The sequence below is a fragment of the Phoenix dactylifera genome, chromosome 11, assembly GCF_009389715.1.
Source record: "Phoenix dactylifera cultivar Barhee BC4 chromosome 11, palm_55x_up_171113_PBpolish2nd_filt_p, whole genome shotgun sequence".
Taxonomy (NCBI): Eukaryota; Viridiplantae; Streptophyta; class Magnoliopsida; order Arecales; family Arecaceae; genus Phoenix; species Phoenix dactylifera.
This window is the reverse complement of record NC_052402.1, coordinates 12,075,775-12,103,412: the sequence shown is the minus strand read 5'-3', so window position 1 is coordinate 12,103,412 and position 27,638 is coordinate 12,075,775. Positions and strand designations below refer to the sequence as shown.

Below are 27,638 nucleotides of genomic sequence, written 5' to 3'. Positions count from 1 at the left end.
TTTTACGTACATATGCATACCTTTTCCGTAATAAAAGAAATTAGTGTATGCTTGGAAAACCGAAGAAGAGCAACCGAGAGAAGGTCTCGGACCTCTTGGTACTCCCCCAGTGATAACAAGTTCTGTGGCTTTATAGGTATTCTGCGGAAGCAATTTTGTTTTCAGATACCTTGATTTTGTGCAGTGCCTGGGCCTTGTTCCTCCCTGACTTTTATCATTAAAAAATGAAATAGAGACTGATGTCTTCTTGGGCCCAAAATCTGGAGCAAAACCGAAATTGTGAGGTTCCATGCAAATTTGATTATGCAGTGTCCTAAAGCTGGTTTTAGGTGAGATAATAAACGTACAGAAGAAATAAAATCCAGCAGTGGCTTACGTCCAATGCTGTGCTGTAGATATCTAGAAGGGGTAACAATCCGCTTGTTATGAGATTAAACCTACCTAGACTTGCAAATAGCAATCTGTCTTGAAATATTTCTGGGCTCCATATATGCGTTACGTGATAACATGAAAGCTATTTTGGAATCTAGTAGTTTAGGAATTTGATGGCACAAAAAGCTGAAATTGGACATACTACAATTGCCACTGCAGAATGACGCTGTAGAGCTATTGACACATGCAGTCCAAAACAATACGTCGCCAGTACATGGAGAATAACACATTGTTATCCACAAAACCCATACATAACAATGAAGCACATTCTTGGAACCCCCGGGAAATTCCAGAATTTGAAATGAATCCAAGACCAGATCCACTTTGGCTCTAAAGTTTTGTTTCCGGGCTTCCTGCCTGGTTATTACCCTGAAATCTTTCACTGCTCAAGTATATCTGAAATTGAATTCTTGATATTTCTGAATAGCTCTTCCCTGAAAACGAAAGAATAGAATCAATGAATGAATATTCAGCGAAGCCCTAAACAAGTCCTAGAATGCTGGCAATGCAATAAAAGATGCTACAATGCATGCTGCTTCCATACAGACAGATAAGCGAGAAATTGTGATGTGGACATTATATACATAGTAGCAAAAATAAGGAACTTTTAATCACGTAATTATTTATGCACAATATCGCCAAACAAATCTAGCATTTGATTCAATGATGTGGTAGCGGAAGGTTCGATAAGGCTGTGAAGGATGTGATTTTGGTAAACCACAAATTAATATCAATATAATACAAATCAAGGCGACAGTAATGTTTTTACTAGATTTTTCCTAATAAATTGTCAAATAAATTTTCCTATTTTATTTTTTTTAAAAAAAAAAGAAGCTTTGGTTGTAAGAAAATATTCAGGGAGGTTGCTGAAAGTCGCCCACTAACCCAAAGGTTGTAGCACTGTTTCTTTAGCCTGCCTTTGGAACCTACTCTAACTTTTCACATAGTAGGAATCTGTATAACCGCTTGCATTTTAAACCAACAATCGACGAGATGCGACAGCATTTCCTTTTTTATGGGAATCCAATACCCATGGGAATCAGCATTTCCATGTCCAAATGAGTTACCAAACATGAGAATAGACTGGATGGGAATCTGAAACCCATTCCCACCTCTCAATTCCTGTCAACCAAACATGCCATAATAAAGGAAGTGTTTAATTAGGAATTGTCCCAGGAAACAAGGTCTCGCACCTGTCTGGTTTGAATAGGAGGTACCGATATATAAACCACTGTAACAGTCAAGAGAGTTGAAGTTAGAAACTTTAAATTTGATCTAGCATTGCTTCTGCGTTTTCTTTGTTAAAAACTATTGACAGTTGCATCAAAGCACATACCCAAGAGAACAATATTCCAATGAGCTCAAGAGCGCTTGGGATGAGAGGAAGCTTGTCGATGGCCTGCAAGTAGAAGATCATCAGTTAAAATGCAAAGTGCATGAACAACGAAGAACAAGGTAATTAGATTTGTTTGTTTAGTTTGCTCCCATGCTGAGAACATGGATGGGAAATCATCAATAAATGCAGTTCCTTGGACTGAACTTTTAATCTTTTCTCTTCATTCAGATCCTTTGCCAGTTTATCGGAATTTTGACGAGTTACTCCCGGTTTCAAGACCTTGAACTGCAACAGATAAGTAGGTGTCCGTATCTGCCAATTTAGCCTTCTACATTCCATGGCAGGCTCCTCACTTGCCCAGCATCGGCTAGGCCAAGAATTAGGCACCAATATTTAGATGGTTAATGTCAAGTTGGTAGTTGAAATATGAATTTGCTTGATCCTGTCATGGAGCCTTCTCTACTTCAAGTTGTGCACCATTGTTGGCCCCATTTTATAACTTTTAACAGTAAAAGGCTAGAGTAACAATGATGATGATACATCAATCTTGACCATTAACAAGAGCAAAGATTTTGGTAATTACCACAATGAGTTTGCTGGATGCCCAAATTGCGACAATGGCTGCAAAACCAAGACCAACAAGGCCAATTCGATCTTCAGACTTGTTCCACTGTTTCAAACAAATACAGAAGTGAAGAATTTTACGAATGCATTTCTGCATTTAAGCATCCTGTCTAGTAAATTTTACTTATAGCAAGATAGAGGCAGCACAGTATCTTTGCCTAAAGTACATGATGTCAAGTCTATCAATCATAAAACAATTAAGTACAAAGAATAATTCTGGTTATTTCTTCCCTCATACTACCCTTGTGTATAGTGGTCTCCCATAGTAAACGGTATGATATGACAGCAAACGCCCCTATTTTTCTATTGTTTTGATTTTAACAATCCAGATAAATATATGTTCACTCAACATGTTGATCTCCATAAAATTTTCGGGATAGGCCTCAGATCAATATTTTACAAGCTATTAAGAAAAGACTGCACATTAAAATGCATCTTTTCTCCATTCTTGATTTTTAGCTGCTCTTGGCTGCTGTTAGTTTAAATCCAGAGATTTTGATGTATTCATGAACAAAGTGTAGACAACTACAAAGATAAGCACAAAATAAAATAACTCACAGAATTTTGAACATATTTGACAATGCTCTGGGATGAAGAATCAGAACTATCTCCAAGAGCCTTTGCAACAACTGGTGCACATCTCTGTCTACCTGCATCAAGAAACGAAGTTATAAACTTAGAGCATGTCTTGCAATTACGCATTCAAGCCTCGAGATGAATAAAATAATAAATTTAAAATACATCTAATTTTGAGCCTAAGTAACCATCAAGTTGTGAATTCTACCAGCATACCAACAAGAAATAGATGTAAGTCATAATCTTAGGCAATCACTTCCTGGAAGATGGAATTCTAAAGTGTTGACATAAATGTGTGAATCAGGTAGAAACGTGATTGACCTCCCCCACCACCGCACCCCACCATGAAAAAGGAAAAAAAAAGTTCCTGTATGATAATTTCTCAAACCAATTTTTTTTAATGAATTAACAGATTGTTGGAACACAAATTAGATATTACAGTGGTCCAACCTAGATAAGCTTTATTGTATAAGACTCGGGTATTATATTATAAAGACTGATAACAGTTTATAGGACAATACTGTATTAAATTCAGGCATCATAACCCCGAATCCCTGGTTTGCATGCGATTAGTTAATTCCAAAAGTCTTAAAGCGTGATATTCTGTAATGCATGGTCATTGTGATGAACTGTAAAGCATCTCAATTTTTTAAGACAAAATAATTTCAACTGTTTTTTGATTCATCCTCCCATGCATACGATTCCTTCAACCTCCACTCTCACAAGTATGATATCCAATAATTGAGCTCTGATCTTATGGAACATATGTAAACGGCTATAACTTACGATAACCTATGATCAAAAGCCACCATTAGTAAACTAATGGGCTAGAAAGCACCCATTAATATAGTGAAAAATATATACTTCCAAATCAACTGTATTGGAAATATGGCATCAAAATGAAATGCAATAGACATATAACATCCTGTGAACATAATCTAATCCGAGAATTTAATTTCTTAGGACTGAAAATCCTGCTTCTCATATCAAAGAACTACGAGAGCATAGTAGCATACGAAGAAATGAAGAATTCAAACCTTTTCTTTTTTCTAGTTAGCAGGATGGCCAACCAATTCCGTTTCCTCAAGCTTCAAAACTAACCGAAAGATTTTTTTTTTTTTCACTACAGAATATAAGATCTCAACTAAAGAAAAACTCTAATAGCGGGTTTACCCCTCTCGAACACAACAACTTCAAAAAAAAAAAAAAAAAAAAAAAACGACCCGAGGGCGAAAAAAGAACGATTTTTATATCAACAAACATCAGCTAAAAGCAGCTTAAATTACCTTTCACCGTAGAAGCTGGAAGCTTTCGAAGGTTTTTGGAACTATTTTTGCTTCCACTTAAGAAAAGAGGAGGCATGCTGGCAAAGGCGGAAGCCATGTTTGTCGCTGTGAATACAGGAAAAAGAATCGTTAAATCATGAAAATAACTGGAAAAATCATCTTTCTTTGTGGGCGTTCACAATTCGAACCTATGCCCCGAAATTTATCAAAAAGATTGAGACGAGAAGGCGAGGGTTTTCTTTTTCCTGGTGCTTCCTCTTCCGGTCGCGGACCAGGACAGTCTCACAAAATGGGGGAGCTACAGTCTCTGGGTGGGCAAGATAATTGTCATTTTGCATATTCCCCCCTATATGTCGGACAAATTGTGGATGTCTCCGTAACGCAATTGTCGGAGTTAAATTGGAAATAAAATGAGGACTGTTTTAACTTTTAACAGCTATTATTACCGTTTTAACGTAAAATGATGATTCCATTTTCGAATAAAAATTACCTTTTCCAAGTTAAATAGTAGAATTGAATTTAAAAATATTACTTTATTTTAATGAACAGTAAAAAATGATAAATTATAGTTTTGGCTCTATATTATATGAGAGCTATTGTAACAGCTTCTATTGTGGACTTGATTTTTTTTTTTTTGTTTAATTGTTAGATTACCTTGGTATGGCAATACTGTGCTTTTTTCTTTTTGTGTGTGTGTGTGTGTGTGTGTGTGTGTGTAAGCAGGTGGGAAGAATACTTTGCGCATTCAAATCAAGGAAAGAAAGGCAACGAGGGGAGATACTTGACTTTAATTGGATATGTAATAACTAATGATGGGGTTCCTCATAAACAGAGTACAAGGATCCTACCTTTTCCCTTCTATTCACTACCGTTGGCGATCGCTTAATTTGTTGAATAAAGTGCTATTGGCCTTTTTTGTCTCCAAGTAGCACAATTAATAACGACTTTGCAAGCATGCAGTTAATTCTGCAATCTTGTAAGTAAATTGCCATGAAATGAGGCTACATGCTTCATATTTGAGAACATCAGTTGACCTTCTAGGTTGGTTGCATGGCAGGCCCCTCCATTGTTTAGAATTATTGCCTAGTCCAATTGAGATCTCCATAGAGCCAAATTCTTATAATAAGTGGGGCAAGGTTTGTTTGCAAAGGTATGAGCATGTCTCAGGCTAGAGTATTTTGTTAAAACTTGCTGCCAGAACAAGATGAAACTAATGGGATTTGAAATCGTAGAACCAGCGAATACGATGCTTGTCCTCTCTGTAGCTCAGAAACACAAACAATGGAAACAAAATGCTTGATGTTCTGGAATTGCATTTAAAGACTTCGCATCGATGAAATTTCTTTCACTCGACAAGCTCCCCATGTAAGATGAATCCTCTGCATCACAAAGACAATACAAATTATGGGTGTAACCTTTTCTGGTACAAATTATAGATGCAACTTGAAGAGCCTTTGGATCGTGCATTGTGACAGGAGGTAAGATACCAAAGATGAGAATGAGAAAAACACAGGAATTCAGTAACTAACAGAAATTCAGCACTCCCTGAACTATCAACGTAAGCAGGGCCGGCCCGAGCCTGAGGCGACTGAGGCGGTCGCCTAAGGCCCCGGGCTAATGGAAGGCCCCGGGAGGCTGATCAAAAGGAATCAAAGGCCCCATATAAACGGGATCAGGAGCTAGCTACGAATCTTTCCCCCTCCATCGGTGGAGAGTTTCCTGGGCTGCAGAGGGGCAATTTGGAAGTTGGGGATGGTAGTTTTGTTTTGGGTGGGAGAGAGAGAGAGAGAGAGAGAGAGAGAGAGAGAGAGAGAAGGGATTTGGTTGGCTTGATAGACGCCTGAAGCCACTCTTACCTTTCATCCCTTCTCTTTTTTGGTTTTGGTCTTGGTTTTCCTTCCCTCACATTACTCCTGATCCAGCTGGGCCATCCGGAAGAAAGATAGGGGGATTGGAGATGGACGTCTTGGAGGGTGGAGATTCTTTTAGTTTTCTCCTCTCGGTTTCTTCTCCCCTCTTGGGTGGTAGAGAGAGAAAAGGAGGGAGGGGGTTGAATGGCTGCTGTGCCGTGATGTTGCAGTTGCTGCTTGGGTACTCACTTGAAGGGGAGATGGTGGGATGGGACTTTTATTAATTTGATGGAGTGAATTTCCCATAATGACCCTACTTTCTCTTATTGAGAGGTTTCTTTATGGACAAATTCTTTTCTTTACCTTGACCATGAAATGCCATGGGATGACCTTTTCCTATTCGGCTCTTGCTTGACATGGTAAACAGTATTGCCAAGCATTATCTCAGTTATTTAATCAGTTTCATGACTCTTCATTTAGAATAATTACTTTTATGTGCTTCCATTCAAGAATTATATTAAATTGAAAAGGCTTCTTGTCTATCTTTGTTAGATTCATGGTTGAAATAGTATACTTGATAGCTATCTATTTTCATATATTTTTTTAAGTATTTTATATTTATTAAAAAAATTATTATTAAAAAAAGGCCTCATTCATTGGATTCGCCTTAGGCCCCAGAATGTATTGAGCCGCCCCTGAACGTAAGCCAGGTGCGAATGTGTACAATTACCTCTAATTAGTTGTTTTCCTTTCTCTATAAGAGCATGAACATAATAAAAATCAACAGATTAAACATATAGCCAAGTAAGCCAAAAAAATATAATTTTCAGAGAAAGTGTGATAAGAATAACAATCCAAAAAAATAAAAAGATGCACTCAATGATTTTACAAGCTCCCCATTTTATTGCCATTGGGTTTATTTTGCTTTGACTTGGCCAAGTAAACAAGATCGCCAAATAACTTATCTTCCGGCTTGGATGGTCTGTTGGATTGCTGACTATAAGCTGTCGATGAAGTAGGTATCTGATAAGAGGAGGTCATATTCATGAAATTATTGTTGTCTTTCAGGGGAAGCCCATACATCCTCTGAGAAATCTGATTTGGACTAGCATAAGGGTATGGAGCTCTCCGATCATAGTACTGAGCTGCTGGCTGTTGACCGTATCCATAACCTATCAGCTGAACACCCTGCACCGGTTGTTGCTGCATGCCTGCAAACTGCCCACCCTGAACAAGTTGAGAATATAAGCCTCCCACCTGGTTGCTCTGCATTGGCAGGGTTAGCATGCCCATCTGCTGGTTGTTCTGCATCAGTCCAGGATGCATTCCTCCAAGATGGCTGCTTTGGATTGGCCACGGATGTATACCACCTCCAGGTTGGCCACTCTGCATTTGGTGAGGCTCAACCAGTTGGTTATTCTGAACTGGTCGAGCTTCCCATGGTGGTGGTGGAAGAGCTCCACCTTGATCATTTACATCTGTTTAAGAGAGAGTTATGTGATACTATACCCTCCAATGACTAATGAAAACTAGCTATAGATTGTATGATTTAAGAGATGGTGGTTTTGGAACTGAAAATAACAAAAATAATCTCAACCAATATCAATTAGTTCAGTTCCATGCAACGGTTTCTTTAATAGTAACATTCCAAAACGCATAAACTTGTAGCAAGTGGAAGCAGAAATATTCAAGGACAGCAACTTCAACTTTTGACATATAAAAGAAGAGAGTTTTCAAGGATGCCACTTCCGATAGAATATTTTGTCACTTAAATGCATTTCAAAAGCAGTAAAATAGTCAAAGGAAAATGTTGAATACTTACTGTAAGGTGCCTGATGCTGGGAACTCAAGCCATGAACACTCTGACCATTCCATGCAGGATTTGCTTGATTCAACTGGGTTCCTTGGATGTAAGCTGCCTGTTCATACTGAGGTACCCCTGAGTTTGGGAGAGTTTCATTGGAATAATAGGTAGACTGCTGGGGTTGTAGTTGAAGCTGAGATGCAGCAGGATATGTCTGTGATGCTGGATACACCATATTAGAATCAATAGCACTGGTAGGTTCCTTGCTGTTATTGTTATTTTGAGAAAATACATTGGAAAGAGCTAAAATGTTCTGCCCAGTTCCAGAGCTAGCAGAACTATCAACTAGGTCAGTAACAGGTACAAGTGCAAGAGGATTTTCGGTTGTAGGTTTACTGAAATCTTCACCACTAAGAAGGTCCATATTAGGATCAACTATGGCTAGCGAGGTTGCCACACCATTGGATGCTGGAGGTGCAGGTAGCAGTAATTGCTGAAGAGGAGACTGATCGGCAGCGCTTGTGCTCGTATTGGACCTACAGAATACATGCACTATGCCTTAAGGCAAATACAATTTTTTTTTTTTTTTGAGGTAACTAATATAATAAATTGAAAATAATAAAATCAAAGCCTTCCACCTGATCAAAATAGGCCAAAGTCCCAACCATGGATTTAAAGGTAAAGTACTCAGAAGAAATAGTTGGACGATCATTCATACAAAATTTTATCTAACTAGAGCCTGTTTTCTAGTGCATTAAAATTTATAAGATTGAAAACAAAAGAGCTACTACACCTTAAAAGCAATTTTATACATAGATGAACTGACTTCTATTCCTCTTTTTTAAGGATATAACTAAATTCTTGATTAAAAACTTTCAAAGATGCTGAGTGAGCAATATATAAAGTTGTTTCTAAAAGTATATGGACTACCTTTGATTCTTATGTGCAGTATTATCTGCATTTGTTGCAGCAGAGTCATCAACGTCTACAAGTGCTTGAAGAGTCTTTGGCTTCTCCACATGAACAGCAGTGCCTGAAAGAGCAGCATCATGTCTTGCTAGAATCCGCTCCAACTCATCATTTAGTGCAAGTCCTTCGCGAAGTAGTTTCCTCATCCCTATAAATATTAGAAAGCAAATAGTAAACAGCCATTTAGCAAAGTATAACAGACCACAATCTCATTCAGACTTTCAAGTAGGCTCGGGTTGCACAGAAAAGATTTAATGCCTATAATGTAGCATGTTGAAGCATAATATGTTGGATTTATTTGGCTTTATGTTAAAAAAAAAGAAAAGAAAAGAAAAGAATCAAGATGCATTCAAATTAAAACTATATATGGTTTTATACACAGATTTTGAGGCAACTTTGGCAAAAAGCCAGCATATAAAACTGTTCTCAAAAATTCACAGAGAGAGAGAGAGAGAGAGAGAGAGAGTTGCAGAGTTGCATTGAAACAGAGAGGCTATCCCCCCCCCCCAAAAAAAAAAAAGAAAAAAAAACAAAAGAAAGGTAAATGAAACGAGAAAACTAAATGAAAGAGAAAAGGACAGTACTTTCTTTCCTAAAAGCATGAAGTTATCAAATGTTTTTTTATTTCAACAAAAGACATAAAAAATGGAAGGCTTCTTTTAAAAGGGGTATCATATTAAATAAATTACACTATAACTGCAATCTTGGCAAAAAGAAAAAATATAGTTAAAAAATTCAACGTTATTTAAGAACTACTGTTTTTCAAGGATTACAAGCTGATGTGTAAATAACTCTTCAGAGGTCTTACGAAGTAGTGTTCACAAGATGTACCACTCTCTGCTTGTATGAACGGCACTGATCAACAAGGTCGACAAGCACATCCTGTGTGAGCCCCTGCATATTAGCAGAAACATGGGATTCAGTCTGAAAGTTATGCACAAGATCCTATATTTGAAACTTAGTGAATACCAATCAAAATTCTAAAAGTTTTAGGTAAGGGACTCAGTTTGAGAATCAGGACTAGGTTTGGGTCTCAAATAATTACATCTTCAATCTTCTGGCTTAAGAAAAATGAGAAATGAGCCACAGGCAGATTTAAGATAATAACAAGTTGAATATGTAATGCATGTGTCAGGTGGACTTGAATCTTACCCCAACACAACCTGATTTGAACCTCAACAATGCCCAAATTCAAAGCCATTAGTTCGGCAGAGGTCACAAACCAAGACCTGAACTCTATCGGAGCTTAAGTATAAATCTAGAAGAACTGGACCAAAACGAATCAATCCCAACAAATATTATTTCCAAAATTACAATGTAACCAAATGAAATCGGAGCTGAGCCTAACCCAACATCAAATGGGAGCTAGCCTTGCCTAGCATGCCAAGTGAATTAGTTGCATCTAGGTCTAGATCCTAGATCTGAAGCTGGTCGGACCACACCCGACCCATCCCTGCTTGCAGCCCTCATTGAATCCAATACCTAATAATTTCCAATAACCAACATTTTTCCATTAAACCAAATTACGAGTTATTTGAGCCTAGCATACAAAATTTGCATTTGATTGACTGGTGTTCATAAAACTAAAGGAATCAAAATATGTATGTCCATATCTAACCAATGCAAATGGCTTCGGTTCACTTGAGACAATCCAGAAGTGCAAACAAGTTCAAATAATGAGTTTATAGATACTTCACAAAACTAGAATCTGAGTTAAGTTTTTGCAGCATGATGTTTTCAACAGCCCATGCCAGCCATTGTTTGATGTTTCCATCCAGATATCCAAGTTTCATTCAAGATTTTTAGCATTTGCATATTTAATCACTAGTCATAGTAAAATTCAAGTTTGAACGGTTAGTCTCGCTTTAGATATGAAAAAATAATCAGCAGAGTCCATTTGCAGATTACCTTTTTGTTCCCAGGTTCTAAAGCATTAAGCATTTGTGCAAGAATATCAACAGCACTGCGGGCATTCTCGATTTCTGTAAGGCTGAACAAAGAGACCTAGTTTCAATTTATAACATCAAATATAGGAACAGAAACAGAAAAATAACACATAATTATTAAAAAGTTATTCAGAATAAAAGGAAATTGAATAAAGAGCTGAGACCGATAGACTGGATTGGAAAAGGGAGGATAATAGGAAGTTGTTATACCCCATTCTGCAGCTGTAGTTTTGGTTACTCTTCCTTTTATTTCATATATCTAATCAGTTTGGTAACTAGAGCCCCAAATAAAGTGAAAGCTTACAATTTACCACTTACTAGGCTTGAATACTTAACCAGTACAGGTCACCTCCACTACCACAAATTTAAATAACATAAACAGAGTTGGAGTTTGACAAATATGTAAATATAAACAGGCAATAGATCACAAAATCTTAACATATCATTTTCACATCATGCAGCAAGCAATCCATAACCATTGTCAAACACCCTGCCCGTGCATTATGAAAGTTAGAAGCAAAAGGAAAATGAAATTTCATTAAACTGTACTAGAAATAAAATTTACAGATGACAAAAGAAACGTGAAACTGAAAGACAAATAAGGTAATATTCAAGTGTGATAATGTTTGTTGTAGCTTTCTGCTTTTCATAGTTAAGACATTTAGTCATCAGATAAGGAGGTTAGTTTTCAAAATATAGTGAAACATCAAAATTCATCCCGTGACTTTCCTATTTGAAAAAAAATATGGTCTTTGAAATAGAACTGAGATTGAAAGCATACCAAGTCAAACCCATCCCAAAACCACAAAGCTCCGGTCTCTATTGATTCTTGCTATGAATTGGCAAACCACAACTTTCCTTCCTCTATGTATAGGTATTATCTTAATAATTAGCAATCCATTTATCGTAATGCAATAATAGAAACGCTAATCTAAAGACCAAGATTTGACATACCGGTCAGTATCGTACTGTACTGTACCAGTAGTAAACTAGTATGGAATCTCATACTGTATCGACATTCGGTGCGCCTCGCAGTCTCGTAACATATCATGTACCGACACTGTAATAGGATGGTACTAGTATGGGGTCCGGTACCCAGATGGCGAACCTTGCTAGAGACCCTAATATACAAGGAGATTCACTTGTACAGCTCCCCTATTTCTGTAAGCTGCAAGCATTTGATAGAGAGGAAGGTCTCTTTGATGACAGTGTGGTTTATCACTTATGTTAATATAAGATGGCATATGATAGATCTAATGAAAGCTTCTCGGACAATTTAATTATCTGAAGTACATTGTGAACATATTAAAGGTTACTCTTGCACAAAGTACTTGCATCTCAAACAAATATTCCCACAAACAAACACTAGCTATTGAACACTTAACAATCTATAAACACCAATTTATTTTATCACTTAATAATTTAAAATAACTTAGTGATAACATGTAATTATCTAACAATGGCAAGTGGATCTTAATAGCAAGGTTTGCCATACCAGTGCATATCATCCCATACCGAGCATACTGTACCATACTGGTATCAAATCGAGACTCAGTGTACAAGCATACCGAGTCTTGGTACACCGAATCGACACTATGCCAGCATTACTAGCATAATGTACGGTACCGAGATAGCAAATCTTGCTTCATAAGCTTCAAGAAAGAACATTCCTTAAGAATATGGTCTCAAAATAGTATTAGACCTAGCAAACTGCTCTTAATAATAGTCGTAGTAGTAAGACTTAACAAACTAATATAATACAAAATGAACAAATTATATTACAGTACATGCCGATGTTGCACTTCTGAAAGCATATGACATGCTAATTAGTATATTAAAACATTGGGCAAGGGGAACTACACAACACACCTCAAAGCAAGAAAATCTGAACCAACGGAAGACTCAGGTGCTTCTTCTTGATAATTGGGATTTTGCAAAGATTGAGGATAGGATGTCAAAGGCTGTGTCTGCAGAGGAGTAAATATAGGTGCAGATCTCTCAGGCCTTCGAGGAAATACAGCTCCTGCATGCTAATGGACAAAAAATACCTCAGGAAAATTTCAATTGAGAAGATATGTGTGTGCATATATGTACCAACTTATGCAAGTACCTAAACATGGTGTTTATGATAACCTAAACATGAATTGTCACTAAAAAGATGTCAAAATAATGTTATCCACCCCAGCAACAGTACTCTGATGGATGGACATGGGTCAGCTATCTAAGATAGTTTGCAGTGAGAGAGCCGCACTTCAAAAAGGAAATATATCTATCACCACCTAACTTGTAAATTATTAGAAGTCTGAAAGCATACCAACAACTCCTGATATGCTGCAAAATATTGCGGATATCTTGCCTGTGGACCGCCAAATGCTTCTTGCCAAGTATCTATTAACACTAGTACCTTCTCCTTGACATGAATATCAGGTTGCTGCATGGATTTAGAAAGAGAATATGACATAATTTAAACTTTTCAAAAGGAATCAAGGACAAAAAAGTGGATAAGGATTAAGATGATTCTTGAGATGGTATTAAAACCTTCTTTCTCACTATCTTCACCATTTCATGCAGGATATCTTTCTCGGCAACATGCATGTGGACTATATCACCGCAGTTCCTTATCATTGTTTCCAAAAGCTGGTAGAATTTGAAGCAAGGACACACTGCCATTAGTCTAGGATTTCTGAAACAAATCAACAGCAACAGTATAACAGAAAAAACTGATAATGGTGCCGAGGTTGCAGGGTAAGAAAACTACAATGACTAATGCTTGACAAAGGCATTGTTTTCTCCTCATGAATTTGCTATGTTTCCAGACTTGTCATAGTAAATATGTTTAAAAAATCTGTTACCCAGACTCTTTGATTTAGCGCGAAATAACCACATCCAACACTTGAGCATGGGAATTGGTATGACACTGGGACATCACTTGGACATGGCTCCATAAGAAGAAATTCTTAGACATTGAAAGGATCTAACTCCTAGACATGCAACCACACCCAATACAAGCAACTACACCCAAGACATGAATCAGAGTCCATGCAATGTGTCTTATAATAACTTTCATCCCTTGACTCAAAAAAACTATTGAGACTTCAATAAATCATAAATACTTACTAGTACAAATCTATCATCATCGAAAGTGTTAAAGGCACAAAGACAAAAGTATGAACAGAACAAATAAATCAAATAAGTATAAATACTTCAAATAGCTGTCTATACTTGATAATTCTAGACATTAAGGCCACTATTCTGGGCATAACTGACCGAAAGGTGGGATGAAAACCATTTTTTTAAACCTTGAATAAATCTAAAAGATGCTACAGCCATGGAAAAACAGATCATAAAACTTAAGAAAAGACTTTAATAAAAAACAGATCACCCCTTGTTTTTCATAAAACCTGTTTTACAAAGTAATCAGGGTTTATGCTTATTTGTTTTAAGAAACCTCATAGACAACCAAACAGCCTGAAGGATTTTCTCCATTTTCTCAGTAATGAACTTGTAATATGCAATTTAACATTTGGCCTAAGCTGAATCAGCCTCAATTTTGACCCTAAAAAACAAGAAAAATGAAAATATGGTTTTAGTTGGGACAGAATTTGGAATGTAAAACATGTATATGCATTAAACAGAACAAAGTTATGAGAATCAAGAATGAGCACAGACATATATCATAATGCAAACTCTTCCCTGATGAATATGAACTTAATGATAAATACTCATTTCACTTAGGTTATAACTGCCCACAAGTGCATTAGGGCATCTGATAATGCTGGATAGCCTAATAAAAAAAGGGATCATGCTTTGTAACAACAATGATTTACAATAAGATATCTATTACCTAGATTTTTGCTAAATGAATAAAATAGTTAGGTTTAAATTGTTTAATCATGTGCTGTAAAAAAGTGTCCTCATGCTTTCCCTCTTTACCTTGATTTTAATAGGCATCACCAGTTTCCTTGAACAACCTTCAAGGTCTCAACATACACGGCTTCAGGGTTAGGAAGGGCTCGGAGTTTGGACCTAGTTCCCATCCCACTTGTATCTTAGAATGTCTCTTACTTTGATTAAGAAACATTGAGTTCTTTTTATTAATTTTAGTAAATTAAAAGCTTATATCATAAATCAAAGCTAGTATCACAGGCCTTGTTCATGACTTGGGTGCTTCATCATGATTAAGCTGGAAAACTTTCCAATCACATGTGTAGTCGTTACTCTCAAAAACAGATAACCTAAGTCACTAGTTGGTTGGAAAGTGAACTTCCATCCTTAAGTAATAGGTACAAGGTTTATCCTGGTCACAATCTTGCCAAACCTTCATACTTATCACATTTATTTGTCATGGACGCTAGCAAGTCTTGTAGCACTGAATTTTCACAGTTATGCATACATACCTTCTAGAAGCAAGGTGCGTATATGAAGAAATAACATTTTCAGATGGTAATTATCACTTCTTAACGGCCTGAATTTGATGCCTAAATACAACAGGAACAAAATTTTCTGTCATTAAATTGAGAATTAGAGACCTAAAATAAATATAACTATTAAATGTGTCAAGGAATATCCTAAAACTGTATAAAAAGCTTCAATAGAAAAGGATTCCAACATTGCTAGACTCTGAGAAGGACGAGTCCAAGAGGGAACTCCTCTTAAGTTGAGATTCCATGATTCTGTACATAATAAAAATCAAATATCTTTCAAAACCCAAATTCATAGTGATTTGTTGGTAATCGCAAAACATAAACTTATCTACATTAAGAATGAACTATACCAAATAAACCTAAACAAATTTCACAAGGAAGGCACATTAGTGTCTGAACCACATTAAACTCTTCTAAACTTTATCTAATATCTAAAATCTTTAATGGTAGTGACATGCATTATAACTGGTATATGTTAGACTTTCTAAAAATGATAATTAGCGTACCAACACGCATTTATATATAATTATCTATACATATATGTTTAACTTTTGAAAAAATGACAATGTCATAAATTAAAGATAAAAAGACAGCATATGTTACAGAATATATTAAGCTAAAGTTCCTCTAGTTAGATTGAATCTGACGATGATGATGACAATTGTACTGAAAAATAGAGTCATTGGGAAGCAGGTGGAAGAAAGATGGAGGTGCAGTATGTAAGGTAAGAGATCAAGCTACTTCAGAAATGCAAAAGATAAGATCAAGGGACTCCCGGAAAAACAGTATTCGTGGCAATTACAAGAAACAGCATGAGATTATTGTTGAAATAATACATGCCAATAAAGCAAAATAACAGAAATTAATAGAAATAATTGTGGTGCTTACTGTCAATGCAAGAAGCTGAACCTTTGGATTCTTATGTCCAAGACGCTTCTTGAGTCCTTTTACGGCATCCTTTGCTTGTCTGGTAAACCAAATATTGACAAAAACTAAAATATTAGAGGAGTGAAATTACTAATATTCTCTCTTAGATATCACACAGCATCAACCAACAGATGCCATTATACCAGAGCACATAAATGAAGTATAAATTTTAAATATGTTTATACTCTTAAATTATACAGATGAACTTCGTTGCCTGAATGTTTCCGAATCAGTGCCACGAGAGCAAGAAAATATAAGTGTTCATGATTTGCGATATTCCTATTAAGAAGAAACTAATATTATATAAATATAAGCAGAAGTCCTAATTTCAATCAAAGAAAAGTATACAGCAGATTACGCAATCCAAAAATCTAGAAGTCTGGGAATATCTTCTTGCAATATTCCATGCATAGCCAAACAAAGGCTGTAAATTATAGCAAACAAGAATGCATGTCTAGACATGAGGACTTCAAATACAAGAAAGTCATTTCTATACATACATGTGCACACACATAATGTGGGCATCCATGAGTGTTTGCCTATACATGGGAATTCACATGTATACATACTTATGAAACGGAAATGAGTCTAGTAAAATGTGAAGCATACCATTAGAGAACTCAATAGTTGGGTAATTCTTTTTGATATATGCAGCTTCAGAAAAACAACCTAAAGTATGCATTGGATAACAGATCATCCAAAGATTTTGTTTGGACAGGTAAGTGCGACTAAGCTAGGAGAACAGATCTCACCACTCGTGGGTGGATAGTATTAACATAAGAACCATGGGTTGGCACATCTGAAGCATGCATTTGATTTCTACATGAACATCAGAAAGACGGCGTTGTGCATTTTCCTCCATTTGGTAGCATCTAGGAAATTGACATTGCAATTGGCACCAGCGTGTTAGCAAACTCAATGATGTCGAGGGCATGCAGAAAGGTTCTACTTTCATCTTACCATGGTGACTGCATTAGTTCAAAATCTCCTAAGATCTTGCCGAGCTCAGTGTAGAACTCCCTAAAAAGGGACACTAACCTCCATAAGACTCACAAATAGAAAAAAGTAGAAAAAGCACTTGTATCCAACATTTGAGTATTTACTGATGGTTCCGTAGCTCGAACATATGATATCCATTGACCTATTTCCTATTTCCACCGGCCAAATTTCTCCGCATAACAGATTCAATTTATCCATCATGTAATATCGAGACATCCTCGGCTCAAATCAAAAACCTATTCTTAAACCTACCACATTACAAACAGATGCAATACAACCCTGTATTATTATCTTTGCTGTGAAAGAAAAAGAAAACGTCAGCTTTTAAACTAAAACACCCCTAAGACTCGAAATGAACCAGCCCTGTACAGTACATCAAATAAAAACCTCAAAGAGATCCAAATTCGAATAGGATGAAACAGCAAGATTACTTAAGAAATAGAACAGAGAAAGAAAACTAGCAGCGGTGGAATCTGATACCCAGGGTCGCGATTGCAAATGTCGCAGATCTCCATGTTCATCGCCCAATCCGGACCGATCTGCATGACGCTCGTCGCCCGATCCACCAACGCCCCCGTCATTGCTGCAGCCCCAGCGAACCAAAAAGTGGGATCTCGGCGTCGAAGCCTCTTCCTCCGCCGATCAGAGAGAGGTGCGTCACAAACCCTGGGGGGGACGGGGGGAGAGAACAAACCTAATCGATTCCTGGATATCTCTCCTTTCCCTTCGCCGAAGATGCGCTGGTTTTCTTGCCTATATTCTATTTAAAATGGAGAAGAAAAGGAAAAGGAAAAAAAACTTTCGCCGCGGCTATCTTCGCGAGGCTCGCTTCGCCGATGCGTTGTGTTTTTATTTAAGGGCTCGTTTGGTTCGCGGGAAGCATTTTCCTTCCTAGGAATATGATTCCTGAGAAACAAATTCCTAGGAAGAGAATGCCTAGGAAAATACTTTTGGCATGTTTGGTTGACCATGAAAAAGTGACAAATTTCCAAGGTGATTATGTTTGGTTGGCCATTCACTTTCCTAGGAAAGTTATATATAATTCCTATTATGCCCTTAATAAAAATTAGATTTTTAATGCTTCTTTAATGCTTCTTTAATGCTGAAGGGACTTTTTGGGAAAAAGTAAAAATGGAGTGATTTCCGCCTCATGGGAAAGTAACTTTCCCATGTTTCTCATGGGAAAGACTTTCCCATGAAATGTGGGAATCACATTCCCATGGGAATACAACTTTCCCTTCTCTCTTCTTTGAAAACTCCAACCAAACAAGAGGCATCTCATTACTTTCCCGTTGACCACACTTTCCCCCCTTCTTTTCCCGCGAACCAAACGAGCCCTAAATGATTCCATCTTTTACCGAGTCGATTACGCCCAATGGGAATATGCCCATGTTTCGTTGTTAAGTGAGGAGTGGGGTTGGGATCCAGGCGTGGCAGCGTCCACCGCCACCATCTCCGCATTTGGGTGGGATAGGTGCCAGCTTCCCCACTTCTCTAGTGGAGTTGGGTAGGAAGGAATACTGAATTTATTATTTGAATTTTTTTTTTTTTTTTGTGTCCGAGGATGGAGATGGAATTGTATATATATATATATATTTACTTTTGTAGTTTAACATGGGGAAAGTTTGGATGACATATTAGAATAATCTCTTACCCATTGAATAAAAATGAGAGAAAAAACTCGACTCCTTTCCAAAAAAAAAAAGTAAAAAAATAAAAAAATGTAAAAAAATTAACTTTTTTTCAAAAAAAAAAACAAGTAAAATGACTCTTCTCCATGCATAAAAAGAAAGAAAAGCATTTATCAAGGTGTGATGTTCCACCAACATGCTCATCTTTGTAGTTTTGATCATATAGTATTAAATCTTAGCATATGCAACACAAATGATTGGTGTAACTAATAAATGGCCATGATCCAGTTTTTTTCTGAGAGATACTTAGTTTTAAGATCCGTTGGGATTTAATCATGAAAAAAAAAGCAAAAGAAGTCTAGATAGAATTGCTTGAGTTTAGAATTCTAAAAGTTAGAGACCAAGAGTTGGAGAAGTATTATGGAGTTGAACTCCTAGATCGAGTAACTTGAAAATAAGACACACAATGGACGTATCTTGGGAAATCAAAAATTGGGCTCTTCAATAATCTATAGAAGGATGGTCTTGGAATCTATAAAATTGCTGAGTTGTTAGAAGGTAGACTTGTGCTCAAACATTTATCATGCGATAGTAGAGAAAATAGAATTTTTATATAAGTATCATGGTTTCTACTAATATAAGAACATTTTAGAACAATAATACTATATTGACAAGTATTTATCAAAACCATTCTCTATGCCAAGTTGAAAGGATTTGTTTTCTAAAAACTTTTAAATAGTCATTGCCAAGAACAAAATTATATTTGCATGGCTTGTATGCCAAATATAGTAAACAGAAACCCCCCAATTGTGATGAAGAGATAAAGATTGTCTTTCCTTTGTCATTGCATATTTTCCTTGCAATCTTTTTTATAGGTTTTTTAGTTAAAATAAGAGGATCAAGACCTCATGACAACACAACCATAGTATGAATGTAGAGAATCTCTGGGATAATCGGAACTAAAAGAACCCTACATTTTCTCTTTTGATAATAGCTTTTCATGCTAACAAGTCTGCAATTCAATTTTCTTCTTTATAAACATGAGTAGCAATAGAACAAGAAATTGATGAGCAGAATTTTGAGATCTAAAGGCATTTTATTCCTTTATCTTGATTGCAATGGATCCCGTTCCACACAAAAATCCATATCTTTTAAATGGACAGTTGCCATTTCAAACACCATGGAGTTCATACAGAAATGTCTTTTGGATAACAAAACAACATTAAACATTTATATTCGAGTATTAATGGAAATCTCCTCCGACTTATATTAATGCCGGTAAAGTAGGAATTTATAAGTAACCTAGGCTTCAATGTTGACTTATAAATAGTTTATGCTACAGCCTATTGTTCATGTCACTTTATGATGCAAAACATCTTTTTGTGAGGCATGTCCCATGGTTCCACTTCCACCCCTCAAACTTCTCCAAGTTTTCCACCCTATGTGTATGTGGTGACTTACACCAAGGAGGCATATCTCATTATTTGAGAGATGATCCATTTTTTGTAGTGCCATACTCATAGTCCTCATAAAAATGAAATCGGTACATCTTGGCGACTTCATGTGGATGTTTTAACTTGAGAACGTATAAATTAAGATCCAAATAGGGGTCGGGCAATAATTTTCTCCAACATGTCAGCCTCGAGGATTAACAAGCAATGAATTGTTAAATCAGGGACTGCAAAAAAATATTCTCAACATATATTTTTTATTATAAAGCAAAGTCGGCAGGATTCGCCCCTGAGGGTTTAAAAAAATTCTCCGGGGATCAACTCCGTTTCCTTTTGCTTTTGTATAAAGGGACGACGAAGTTGGTTAGGTGCTGGCAGGTGAAACCAGAGGTCCAAACAGGAATCAACATCTGCCGCGGATCGAAAACCCTAGCATTTTTTTCTCCGTTCCATGCGCTAAAATCCTCAAACTAGGGTTCTGGTTGGGCTCCGAAACCGTTTCTAGCTCGATGAATCGGCCTGCAGAAGGCTCGATTGGGGTTCTTGCTGTCGGAACCTAGAACCCTAGTTTACAGATCGAGTTTGGTTTCACTTCCTTCTCTCATGGCGATCATTGGCGACGCGCTTCGCCAGGCTTTCATGCCGAAACACGAGTACGAGAGCCTCCGGGAGGAGGAGAGGGCCTGGGGCCGCCTCCAGAGGCCCTTGGTCGCCGCCCTCGCGGCGGCACTCGGCCTCGCAGTCATCGTCGCCGTCTCCGGGAGCATGAGCATCGTCTTCCCCGGAGATGCCGGCCGGCGGCCGTTCTGCAGGGACCGGAGGATCCAGGCGCTGCCGATGAATGCCAGCCAGGAGCCTGATCTATACCGGTACCACGGCGCGTTCTATTTGACGGACGAGGAGGCAGCGGACTATTACTGGATGGTTGTCTTCATCCCATCGGCAATCGTCTTCTGGGCATCGGTCGTGTATCTCTTGGCCGGTAAGCCAGCTTCTTGGGGTTCCCTTTCCTTCTCTTGTTCCTTTTCTTGTCAACTTTGTGAAATTTCTAGAACATTGATTGCGAGAATTTTGTTGGCACATTAGAGAAGTTATTTCACATCATGTAAACATGGTGGAGCAGTTTATGATTGGTAGAGATTTATTTGCAATTCTTGAAAGAACACACGTATGGATATCATTGATTAGGTTCAGGGCAGTAGTTCTCCTTATCAGTTTGTATTTAGTGTCTGTTTGGATGCCCGAATATATTATCCCAGTATAAATTATCCCAACAACCAAAAATTAAGAGAGAGGGAACAATGGGGGAGGAGAAGTCAATGCAACCAGAAGACTGAAGATTTCCTTGAATGAACTAAATTTCTCTCCCATGGATAATTTGTTCTGACTGTCTACGATTTATAGATTATTCCAAGGATTAGTTATGTGTGCATTCAAACAGCCCCTAGTGTGCTTAATGATGGCAAAATAGAGTTGTATGTAGCTAATAAGATTTCTTTCGTTTGTGATGATACTTGTAAATTGAATTTAAGTCTACTAGAAAGTTATTTAAAAAAATAAAGATTCTGATAATGTCTGATAGTTGTTTTACGTGAGCCTATGAGAATCAATACATTATGTTTACTTGTTGAAGTATGCTTAATAGATCTTGTAGCCTATTTGTGGAAATTGATTTGTCTTGATGTACTTTTAAACACGGGCCAGAGTTTAACTCCTGCTCACGTTCAAACAACATCATATATTGATGCTCAATAAAAAAATGTAATGGGTTACTGGGGGTTTCTGTGACAAGTGAGATGCAAACAATACAGGGTGATGGGTGAGATACCTCAATGGTGATTTTGCTAATGATGTTGGTGAAGCTTGAAGCTCCATCGCATTCTTGTGATGCAGGGATAGCTTGGAGTGAGGATGTTAATGTTAGTGTTGTGTTAGTCAATAGTGTCAGCATGGGAAATGTCTGGTAGAAGCAATTGAGTCTTGCCAAAGCAAGGAGCAGCTAAAGCCAATAATTTAATATTTAATCCTTGCCATTCACAACCTCCATCTTTCTCTGAACTAATAGAAGGCTTTTAGAGAGGACACTCGGATACTAGATCATTTACCAATAAAATTTGTCTGGTGGGAGTTCTCTCTAGAAAACTGAAAGAAGGGAATTGTGTCAATCCATCAATCTCCAATCCTTGCTTTTTTTGTGGATAATCTAAATTGCCCATGAGTTCAAATATCTTATGCCAAAAAATTTGGGGTAAGGTGAAATGGCTGGCTAGGATATCATATTCAAAACACCTCCCTTTTTCACATCTCTCCAAGACAACCCTCAATGGTGGGATTTATCTGGGAATAATCTCCTGCCCTATCCGAATAGGGCCTTTAGAGAAAAAGTGTATGGTGATTTGAAGCTAGAATGTCATTTGGTCATCATGTATAGAATGTTTGGGGGTTATGTCATGGCCATTGATTTCCATATATTCCTCCATAATGTTCCAATCAAGAAGGTTTTGCGTTTTATCTTTTTCTAAAGACAGCAAATAGGGAGACTCCTGAATTGTAAAATGTCCCATTAGCTACTCAGCCTTTTCTACACAAAATACCTCTTATCTTGCTGCCTCCATGGACATAGTACTATGTTATTGATGGTTTGACCATTACCCATTGGCCTTCTCATGCACTCCAAAAACCTCTTTTGCAATCATGGTCCACTTTTGTGCTTTCGTTCCAACAAAATCACCTTTACCAAAGTCTACTTTTTTAATGAGTCATCAATTATTTTTAAGGTGAGTGCTTTCTGCATTAACCTAACACCTTGATGAGGGCGGTAATTACAGCAGCATTTGATGGATGGGTGTATTAAAGGAGAAAGAGTTAATTTTGCCAAAAAAAAGGAGGAAGAGTTAAGATAGATGAGGGAAAGAGGGAGAGCGATGCTTATTGGAACTCAAACTGGTGGGCTCTAATAATACTTTTGGTGTGGGATTAAATAATAATAAAATACTTTGTTCAAGAATCTTGGACGACCAAGACATGTGCAGGATTGTTGGACTTTTGCATTATATATAGTAGAGAATTTCATTAGAATAATCGCAAGAAGTCAGATCTGGGCAATTATAGATGGGTTGGTCTCCCTTCCTAAGAAAAGAGCTCATAGAAAATCAATAACCACAACATAACCATAACCATCAAGCCTTATCCTGCCTTTTTGGGATCGGCTTTATGGATCCTTGTTTGCCAAGAATTCCTATTCACGGCCACATCTTATGTAATTTCAAGCTTTTATAATAATCAATAACGGGCAAATATTATTAGCCTAACTATAGCTAGGCACTTGTATTTGATTTAAAATAGAAGAGGTTACATCATATATTTGACTTGAAATAGAAGGTATTTCATCAGATTGCTTGGAAGGAAAAACTTCAATAAAGCTAATACATGAGCTATGTTGCAAATCCAATTATCCTGGCTAATTAGTATGACCCAAATCCCAGTCCTATTACATATTTCAACTTTTGTATTAAAAACTGATTTCAAGCTTCATCCTAAAATATTTCATACAAGTGGTGGGGTTTTGTAGCAATAATGGTGTGACTGGTCATAAGGATTTGATATGACAAAGCTTCTTCCATTACAATCATCTTCAACTATTCTAATTTATAGATGTATGGTGTTAATTCAATGAATAATTTGAATCTAAACTATAATTATGTATATCATTTTAGAAAACTTAATGTAGATATAAGTTCATATTTGCCCCTGCCAAATAATTAATCCTGACTTTGCTCCTAAAGAAGCAAGGACATTCGACTGGATTTTCATGTTTATATTGCCAAATATGCAGTTTTTGGGGGTTATAGATGGGTTTAGCATGCTTCTTATCCTTTAGATTATTGCTGCTCACTATTGCTTGTTTTCCTTGCCTAACAAATTTTATTATCTTTGAAACACCATATACTTTCTTTCATCTAACTTTAGTATGATTTGATAGTTTCTTTAAAGCAGCAGAATTTCTCTCAAGAAGAAGCTGGGCATATGAAATGCAAATTTAGCAAAAATAAAAATGAAGATGAGGCTCCAGTTAAGGTTCATAAACAAGATTCTGAATGTGATATGTTTTGTTGGTAATTACAGAGCAATCAATTTCCTTGCTTAATATCTATTATACAAAATAATGAACACATACACGCACTCATACGCACACATATGCTTATATCCTACTACATAATAGCAAAGACCTAAGCTCCAACATGTTGAGGCTAGCCTCTAGGTCTTTTGCAATATAAACATTGTGTCCACTTTGGTTTGAAGAGTGAAGCTGCATGATATGTTCTTTTGTCATTTCCCAAAAATTATTATTGACACACTGCAAGAGGAAAAAAAACAAGATTGGTTGGTATTCTAGCATCTATTCCTCTTTTGAAAAACTTGGGGCTCTTGAATTTTAATGAGGAAACTAGTTCAAAAAAAGAGAACAAAAATTATGTATCTCAAAAAAAAAGATCCTGAATCCCAAATAATTGCACTTTTAAGAACAAAAACTACATATCTCAAAATATTTAGATCCCAAACCCCAAGAATTGCAATCTAGACCATTAATTAGATAGAAGACCAAATTCATCCCTCTTTTCTCTTACATAGTGCACATGCCAAAAATCTAATGTGTGCACGCATGTGCATGTGTGCGTATGAATTAGAGCTGGTCGAACAAAGTGGATAATTGCTTTTAAGGTATTATGTGATCAAAGTTATCTTGCAATATAAGGGGAAATATTATAGAACGACAACAAGCCCTAGAATATTTTATAGCTCAGAATATTAGGCAATAGAAAAGGTCCAGGAAAACAAGTTGAATATAGCACAAACAAAAACATTGAGATGGATATGCTGTAAAACTAGAAAATATTAGATTAATATATTTGAGGAGCTCTATGAGTTTATGTTATATGGACTTAAACATGAGTGTCAAGTGCAGGCATGTATCCAAGCATCATATCCATCTAATCTCTAAGTTCTTCTAATGGGCACGTGCCCAATTTTCCTACCAATACCCATGTTCGAGTGTCAGCTATAGGTAATTTGGATTGGTCCAAGTAATATAGGTAGGAGTTCCAATTAAAAATAAAGCGATTGAGAACCAATGAAGATGGTATGATTGTCATGTACAATGAAGTTTTGAAGGGGCTCCAAAAAGGAGGGTTGCTTTCATCTCTGTTGAATGAATTAAGAAGGGACAGGGAACCTAAGATGACATGAATGGAGATTGTAGGTTTGTGAAAAGGGATATAAAAGGTTTTAATTAAGTCGGAGATGGCCCTAAATAGAAATGTTTGGCAACTGAGGATGTATGAATCTGGGCCCAAATAGTTGGGACAGGCTTTGATGGTTGTGGTCATGGTTATGGTTATGATTCGAGGTAAGATTATCAACCAAACAGTTCTTACCATAATATAATCCATGTTATTAATTGTTGAGAATAATGAACCCCCTGTACTTGGAAAATTATATCTAGATCTGGCTCTAAGAAAATTGTGATATCTGGATTTCGCTTTTCACGTGCCTACTCTTTCATCTAGCTTTTGCTGTTCGTATTGAAAAAGCTGGTTATAATTGGTTCTGGGACTTTTTTCTTTTTTCTGAATGTGTTCCTTTCCACGATGGCTGTTATTTGTTTTATGTGCTATCTCAATATATTAATTTGTGTTGCTTGAATTGAAAAACAAGAAAAAATACCATTTAATTGTTATTTTATGCTAATCATTTCTGAATTAGTTTCTGATTTCGTTGTTAATTATGCTGCAGGAATAGCTGTTGCTTATTCTGCTCCAAGAAGACACATATGCCTGAAGGTAGTGGAGAATAACTACTGTGCATCGAAAAGAGGTAAGCTGATGTTGCTCTCTTAGTAGTGCCAGATGTCTGGATATTATTTTTTTTTCCCTGTTTGATAAATGATGAATATTGATTAAAATTTATCTGCAGTATGCATTTACATTGCATTGTTCTATCTATGCTCTGGTTTTGAAAATTGTTTTGCTGTTTCTTTTCCCATTTTGGCAAGGTGGGATTGTAAAAGAGTTCATCATATGATCTTTCAACTCTCGTGGTGTTATTATGTTCTAGTATGTCCTGTTAGCAATAAAGATAAGGTAGTCATGTTGCTTGTTTTGCTTATTTTCTTCATTACTCAAATTTCTACGTCCGCATTATATATGTACTCTTTCCTAATTCAGTTGTACTCATATCAGGCTTGGTATAGCAGGGGAGAGAGATTGATCAATTCTAACAATGTTGATCAACTCTTTTTCCTGTCACAGGGGTAGGAGGTGGGAGATACGGAGTGCTTAGTTGCATTTCTGAATGAACTCTCAATGAATTTTGCTTTGGGATGCATCTCATGCTAATATCATATTTTGTTTTGCCCAATAAGAAAAAGTTAGTCAAAAATCCAATCCTGTGGGGTTGCATCTGAATTGTGATTCAAGTAATTTGGCAACATGTTTGCCCCCAGTGAAATTGATTTCTTTTCTAGCTTTAGTCAAAATGTGTCCATTCTTAAATCGTGACATAATCCTGTAGGTGGGGTACGTTGTCTATCGATTCTCAATATTGTGTTTGCGGTGATCTTTGGTCTTCTTGGACTATTTCTTGGATCAAGCCTCCTCACACTAGGGAGTAGTTGCTCCATTTCGCTCTTCTGGTGTTATGAGATTGCCTCTTGGGGTCTTGTAACCTTGTATGGTGGCACTGCCTTCTTGCTGAGAAGAAAAGCAGCAGTGATCCTTGACGAGGGCGAATATGCTGGCCGAAACCTTGGATTGGAGATGTTGGAATCAGCCAGAGAAGTGACACCAGAAATGGAGAGGCGTGCGAATGAAGGTTTCAAGGCATGGATGGGATCTTCCCTCCTTTCTTCTGATGAGGAAGATGAGCCTGATTGCAACCTAGAGGTGGCTCAACCAATTCTAACCGACACTACCCTCCAAAGAGGGTGAGGTTTGTTGTTTGGAATTCTGTAAATTGATCCTCATCTGGCTTTTTTTTATTTTATTTTTTTTACAATTTTTTTATTTTTTTAAAAAATATTTTGTGTGTGTAGATTGTAATCATGCAAAACCACCATTGTTTATGTTGTAATATACTGAGTGGTGAATTTAGATACACGTCCATACAAAAGAATTTGGAGTTTATTTGAGATTGGTTGCTTTTTTGAGTATAAACCGTCCATGGAAATGAATAAAATCTGTACATAGGTTTCATAACTTCAATGACTACAAGGAGAAGAGGTCTCTCTGTATCAAGCTGGTAGCTGATTCCGTCAAACATTGGCATGTACTCTTTCAAGGTGCTAAGTTCCCAGAAATACACTGTGCGTCCTACAATAACGACGGA

At 36.9% G+C, this 27,638-nt stretch overlaps 3 protein-coding genes across 4 annotated transcripts; 1 reads left to right on the top strand and 2 right to left on the bottom strand.

Annotated features, from left to right (window-relative positions):
- Positions 1-517: 517 nt before the first annotated feature.
- On the bottom strand, positions 518-4,566 carry LOC103709479 (protein CURVATURE THYLAKOID 1C, chloroplastic). Of its 2 annotated transcripts, none has more exons than XM_008794835.4 (7): positions 4,443-4,566; positions 4,255-4,359; positions 2,951-3,042; positions 2,352-2,438; positions 1,769-1,831; positions 1,626-1,663; positions 518-866 (listed from the first exon to the last, which is right to left on the bottom strand). In XM_008794835.4, the coding sequence occupies exons 2-7, from the start codon at positions 4,349-4,351 to the stop codon at positions 812-814; spliced, it is 432 nt and encodes a 143-aa protein (XP_008793057.2). In that variant the 5' UTR covers positions 4,352-4,359; positions 4,443-4,566; the 3' UTR covers positions 518-811. The 2 variants fall into 2 exon arrangements, with proteins under 2 accessions (XP_008793057.2, XP_008793058.2); XM_008794836.4 differs by having other exon boundaries at positions 2,352-2,389.
- A 2,264-nt stretch (positions 4,567-6,830) lies between these two features.
- LOC103709478 (TOM1-like protein 9) lies at positions 6,831-18,014 on the bottom strand. Its single transcript, XM_039131626.1, has 10 exons — positions 17,654-18,014; positions 16,136-16,214; positions 13,362-13,460; positions 13,138-13,254; positions 12,693-12,853; positions 10,786-10,867; positions 9,686-9,771; positions 8,839-9,018; positions 7,927-8,444; positions 6,831-7,582 (listed from the first exon to the last, which is right to left on the bottom strand). Exons 1-10 carry the CDS (start codon positions 17,752-17,754, stop codon positions 6,990-6,992), a joined length of 2,016 nt encoding a protein of 671 aa, XP_038987554.1. The 5' UTR covers positions 17,755-18,014; the 3' UTR covers positions 6,831-6,989.
- A 2,543-nt stretch (positions 18,015-20,557) lies between these two features.
- On the top strand, positions 20,558-27,425 carry LOC103709477. The gene is made up of 3 exons (XM_008794831.3): positions 20,558-21,237; positions 26,049-26,129; positions 26,826-27,425. Exons 1-3 carry the CDS (start codon positions 20,859-20,861, stop codon positions 27,239-27,241), a joined length of 876 nt encoding a protein of 291 aa, XP_008793053.2. The 5' UTR covers positions 20,558-20,858; the 3' UTR covers positions 27,242-27,425.
- Positions 27,426-27,638: the final 213 nt, after the last annotated feature.